Source organism: Charadrius vociferus, unplaced genomic scaffold, assembly GCF_000708025.1.
Source record: "Charadrius vociferus isolate BGI_N301 unplaced genomic scaffold, ASM70802v2 scaffold126, whole genome shotgun sequence".
Lineage (NCBI taxonomy): Eukaryota > Metazoa > Chordata > Aves > Charadriiformes > Charadriidae > Charadrius > Charadrius vociferus.
Window position 1 is genome coordinate 375485 of NW_009648894.1, and position 5960 is coordinate 381444.

General features: G+C 45.1%; 1 protein-coding gene across 1 annotated transcript in view; it reads right to left on the minus strand.

Annotated features, from left to right (window-relative positions):
• RSU1 (Ras suppressor protein 1) overlaps positions 1–2302 on the minus strand; it is a 117580-nt gene extending 115278 nt beyond the window's left edge. The window contains exons 1-2 of the mRNA XM_009887143.1: positions 2265–2302; positions 21–772 (exon numbers count right to left, since the gene is read on the minus strand). Of these exons, the coding sequence (XP_009885445.1) occupies positions 21–772; positions 2265–2302 (790 nt within the window). The remainder of the gene's footprint in view (positions 1–20; positions 773–2264) is intronic.
• Positions 2303–5960: the final 3658 nt, after the last annotated feature.

The following is a 5960-nucleotide window of genomic DNA, read 5'->3' on the forward strand; positions in this document are numbered from 1 at the left end:
AGTATGGCTTCGGCGCATGCGCAGTGGTGGGGGCTGGCGGCCGCCGGCTGTGCCGGGGCGGGCCATGCACTGCCGCAGGAGGCCGTCCCGCTGCAGGCCGGGTCGCCGGGCCTGGTGTGCCCGGCAGCGGCGTCCCCCTGCTGGGCCGGCTCCCAGCGAGCTATTTTTCCGCAGAAGCAGCGTGCCCGGTAGAGGAGCGCAGCCCCGAGAGAGGACGGGCCGTGTGCGTCCCGGCGCGCTGTCAGGCAGCGGGGGCGGGCTGGGCGCGGGCCCGAGGGATCTGCCGCCAGTGTGGGTTGGGTAAAACGATCGGCCTTGCTCGGCGCTGGCGGGTCCGGAGGGGAAACTCGGCGTCGTTAGTGCTGCTGCTGCGGGGTGGCGGCCTGAGCCGGCTCCCGTGGGTGCTCGTACGTCTGTCTGGGCGGGCGTGAGCCGCACACGGGCGTCTCCTCCAAACAGAGCGTTAGCGCCGCGTTCCGCTGCTTCAGCGCTCGGGAGGCGCTTCGCAGAGATAAAGCCGAGAAGATGGGTGCGTGGTGGATCCGGCACCGTTTTGCGTGGAGGAGAAGCGTGTGTCCGGGTGCCACGTCCCCCGGTGCTCCTCGTGGCCTGGCGGGGTCTGGATACCGGCAGGGACGGCGGCTCTGTGCCCGAGGAGGTCAGCAACAGGAGAGAGGAGAAGCTGCGGGGCCCTGGAGCTAGAAAGCTCAGGCTTGCCAGGGACTGACCAAGTAGGGTTTCAGAGTTTGCTCTGGAGTTTGGCAAAGGCTGCCTGAAGTAAAAGATGTTATCGTGAAAAAAAATGTGGGTTCATTGAATCAGTGGTTTCCATTTCTTCAGGCATCTTTGTGGATTTTCTAGTCGGCTCTAGTTGTAAAACTAGTCACAAGGCTGGGCACTGGTTCTGAGCACTTTTAATTGGTCTTGTCACCATTATGTTGGAGTTACAGCCTTACTGCTTAGAATGTATTCATGCGTATAACATCTTTCCTAGGAGTTAAGAAGCTCCTACTTATTGTCATTCAAGAGATACAGAAGCACAGAGCGATTAATGACTAAATAGATTAAATGACTTAAGGCCAGGCCACCCATTGAGAATCACAGCCTTGAATTTTGCATAGGCGCTCCCTATGCACTGCATGGTGTTACTTAGAAGCCTAAAAATAATATCCACAGAAACCAAGATGATGAATGGGAAGGTGCCAAACCAGCAAATGAGAAACACTGCAACTTTAGCTGTTGAGGAATGTTAGTTGTTTAGTGTAAATAACTACCTTTTAATGAGAATAAATTACTTAGGATTATAATATGGAGTGATTTGTCCTGTTTGCTGGGCTTTACTTAGCATGATTTGGTAGGTTTGCTGAAGCCTTTGGGCTGGGATAGAGTTATTTTTATTAGTAATTTTCCTAGCAGCTGGTGCAGTGCTGTGTTTAGTCTTTTAGTATGGAAAAGATGTTGATATCACACTGATGTTTTGGGAGTGTTTTTCCCAAGCGTGGGATCCTTGTTCTCCATGTCCTGCCAGCAAGTGCAGGTGCACTAGGAGTGTAAACCAGAAGATAAGGAGGCTCCAACCCTCAGCTGAAGCTGCAGATCAACAAGATAAGAGCCTGCCTGGACGTAGAAAAATAATCCACTAAGATGTTAGTAGACCCCAGACTAAAAATCTCTGTTGGGCTAAAAGACGCTTGAAGAGTGCGTAGCGGGGCAGGTGTATGCATCACAAAGGTGCAATTCTCCAGGGATTTCTTTGTTCAGGGTCCTTCTCTTTGGAGGGACCCAGCTCAGGCTGACCCTGCTGCTGCACCTTTCAATAAATTAATTATTTTATAAAATCCAACGCCTGAGACTCTGTTGCAGAAAACCTAGCATCAAGCCTGAAGAAGGAGGAAGTGCGCCCGAGAGTAAGTGCGTGTGTGTGTGCGCCACAATGAATGGTGTGTGAATGCACAGGGAGCGGCTTCTCCTTTAACATGGCTTTTCCTTTTTTAGGAATGTAAGGATTTAGTTCTGCGTTGCAGAACTGTAGCATGTTTATCCCTAAATGGCGTTTACTACCTTGAGTCCTTTGCTGAAGTTACCGGCTGCTTTCAGGTCTTTCCTACAAAACACAACTGGAAGAACTTCCTTTTATGTGGATTGCTCAGCAGAACACATGGTCACTCAGTACAGTTCCTTTTTGACTGCAGGAACATGAATTTGGATCCTTTTCCCATCTTAAGAAAATGCCCTGATTGCCACCAGTCAGTTGTCCCAAAGACCTAGGTGCCAGCATGTCTACTGTTCCACGGAGACCCATCGCAGGCTTTGTTTAGTAGCAAAGATTTAGGCAGATTCATTGCCTATAAAACACGGTCCCAACTTGCATCTTCCAACAAAGTACATTTGACTGGGACAAGATACTCACAAAATGCTGTCTTCATGGCTAATGAGAAGCTCGCCTGGCTTCTCACTGCCCCATTTATGCAGTGCTGAAAACAATAGCATGTTACATTGCACATGGCCCAAATGGCCACATTCCACCCCTACCACAGAAGTATTTAATTACTCCTCATGTAATGAACATACTGCCATTACTCCCTTTTGTCAGGATCAGTTGCTTTTTTACCACCCACCTAATTTCATTATCCTCTTCTTGGGTAAACAGTTCATCTATCACTCACACCTTCTACGCAACCTGCTTTGGTTCCTGCTTTAGCAAACCCTTCATCTGAGTAAACACGCTAATCAATACCCTGGTCAGGTCTGCACCGGATTTGGCAAAGAGGAGTTACTGTCAAGCCTTCCTTTTAAAGCTTCTCAGCTCCTCCTGAAGCACTAAATACCAATTAGATGAGAAGGGGTGGGAAAGTAAGTACACCTGCCACACTGTCCAAGGGTCAGGTCATTCCCTGATCTTGAAAACATAATTTTCAGGTTGTTCCATTAAGCAGTCATCCTCACAAAAGCTAATTTCCTGCAGAGGGCCTATGCCACTGCAGTAAACCCATCTGCCCTCTCTTGTCCCCTACCACCTCTTCCCAGTACATCCAGTTCTTCTGGAAACTCTTTTACCCCAAATATCCTCAGCTTGCTCTATACCCCCATCCAGAGGCTGGTCAGCCTGTGCCTGGGGACTGGCCAGTGGAGTCCTCCCCACATTTAAGCAGTTGATCTCACAGTACAGGCTTTTCCAATTTAGGTCTCGCTGTACAATCCAGCTTCTGGGGGTTTTTTTTGCTTATGAAACAACTACAAAACATCTTTGATATCTGTCAGATTTGTTCTAAATTTGTCACTTGGCTTAAATAATTGTAGCACGAATGCCTGAATTCTTTGGAGAGGCTGGCAAGTGCCTCCTGTCCTTGGACCAGCAGGCTAAAGTAGGTGAGTATGAGGTAGGTGTATGGCCAGGACTCTATGGCAGAGCCGTGGCTGCCGTGTGGTAGTAAGGAGAGGGAGAAGTTTCCCCCTGGACCAGTTGCCCCCAGCCTGCTCCGTCCCGGCAGCGGGCGCTGGACGTGCCTCCCACAGGCTCCTCTGGCTGTGCTAGGGAGCAGCAAGGGGATGAGCCGCTCCGACACTGCCCTTGCTCTGGCTGTCCTAAGTAATTCTTCAAGCCAAGGAAATGAGGTTTTATGTTATTATTCTATTTTTATCCTTCTTTTCCTTCTCCAAGAAAAGTTTTCATAACAGTCAACATTAATGCAGGGTTAGTGTATCATCAAAACAATACAACAGCAACATGCACCTGCAAAACCAGGTGTGTACTGCTAAGCACTGCTACTGAAAATGTATCCGTCAGCATTACAGTCATTATGTGTGTTAACTGGCACACAACATTTGTTTTGCTGATCTTTTCCTTATAAAAGCAAGCTTCTAGAATTTGGCCTTTATTTTTATTATCAGCTAATAAACATTTTGGACATTTATTTGTTAGTAATCCTGTATTGTTGCTACTGTTGTTATTATGAACAGTAGCCAACGCTATGAATTTTTGTTACATTTCATTTTCATCAGGATGGCAGCATAATTCTGTGGTTTTAGTTTGGCAGCTGACAAAAAATAATTACACTAAATATGTTAATTCTGGTGCCTAGGACACTTATCTTGAGTTACTGTGGGAAACTGAGACACCTCCTCCTTCACTTTATGAGCCGAGTGAAAACTGTTTTTCAGTCAAATTTGCTTTGTAAATTTAACTAAAATTAGCTAATGTTTTAAATTGACCAACACCACGATTTCTAGCAGTTTAGCTGTATATCTACTCTCTCCTTTACTTCAAGTAACTATAACCCCAATGATCTCATTGTGTATTGCTTCTCATTTATTGTTTATAAATAATAGCCCTGCCACATGGGAAGGGCAATTAAAAAATACTGTTGCAGACCTTTTAGTGCTTATTCTCCAAATACTAGTCTACAGAGGGTTTACCATTCATATACAACTGCCTCATAAAATATACCTCTATATAAAAATAAGTATGTATAGTGACATGCAGAAGAAGATTTACATGTAAGTTAAAAACATGCAGGTTCTGAGCAGTGAAAACATGCACATTCATTATCTGTGCTTTGTCACTGACCGGGGGGAGGTTGGTTGTAGTCATGCAGGTATTATAATAGTTGGTTGTAGTCATGCAGGTATTATAATACGGACACGCGGCATTCACAGCTACGACATTAACTATAAAATAGACAGCAATGTGCATAGTCATAAAAGCAAAGATATTCATGGCAGTATTGTGAGATGAAGCCATAAATCTTATTAAACACAGATTTTGTCTTTTGAATTGTGCGCTGCAAAGAACACATAGATGTTTCATGGAATAATTCTTTTTAAGTTACCTGTTTAGTTTTTAAAGCAAGTGTTTTAAATTACTCCTTACCTTCCAAGACAGAAACATGGCTTAGCACCAGCCCTCTCCTCTAAGGACCTCCACTTTAATACTTCTGCAGTGGTATTTCTGTTGTGGTTCCTCATATAAAATGTTAGAGGTCAGCAGTGGGTTACTTTGTTCCTGTTTTTTTAAAGAATGGGTTTGATAATTTACTCTAATTTTAGACTTTGACTATTTTTGGCGAGAGTCACTTGGGCTAGATCAATTGAACCTTGTACCAGCAGCTTCATTCAACAGTCTTTATGAGCACAAATTCTCTGCTGGGCTTTCTTTTTTTTTCTGAAGAACCTCATGCATTTTACTCATTTGTAAATAAAATTATGCACAGGTATGGAGTATTTGTAACATTCAAAGATGCACCAAATTATTGTTAGAGTAAAAGATCTTACAAATTTCTCTTTCTCTCATTCATAGTGCTCTTTACTCTTTTCTTCCCCAGAAGTTCAGTAACTTCATAAAATTTGTTTGACATTGTGACAGAAAGTCATGCCAAAAGCAGGTATGCAGGTATCAAAAAATGCCCAAAAACATTTAGTCTACTTTAAAGTGAAACATGCTTTTTCCTTTAGTGAAATCAATCTTTTTGAAGTACAGATTTCAGCAAACTCATCGGTTTAACTGCAGGCCAAAGGTCATGTTACCAGAATGGCCTCATGCTTGTCACAGGTCACCAGATCGCATCTACATACTGTTCACTAAATCAACTAGGCCAGCCTTGGCGTGGCGAGCAGGGGGGACAGGGGTGTCTTCGTGGAACTCAACTTTGTGTCCATAAACTGTACGTGTGGTTGACATCAGTCTCAAAAAGCCACTAATGAACTTCACTTATTAAAAGCATGTACAGGTTTCTATTGTTTGTCAGTTTATGCTCTGTCACACTCCTGACAAGGCCAAGGTTTAACCTGAGAACTCATTGTCCATCAGGGCGTGATCCACTTTTACCAAGGGAAATGAACGTCCTGCAGAGCACTACCTGCAGTGGCAGGTAGACATGCCCTTCCCTTTCACCTGTGGCTTCCAGCTGAGCTGTGCTCCAGGCTGGTAAAGCGCAGAAAATTACGACATTCTTGCCAAGCCA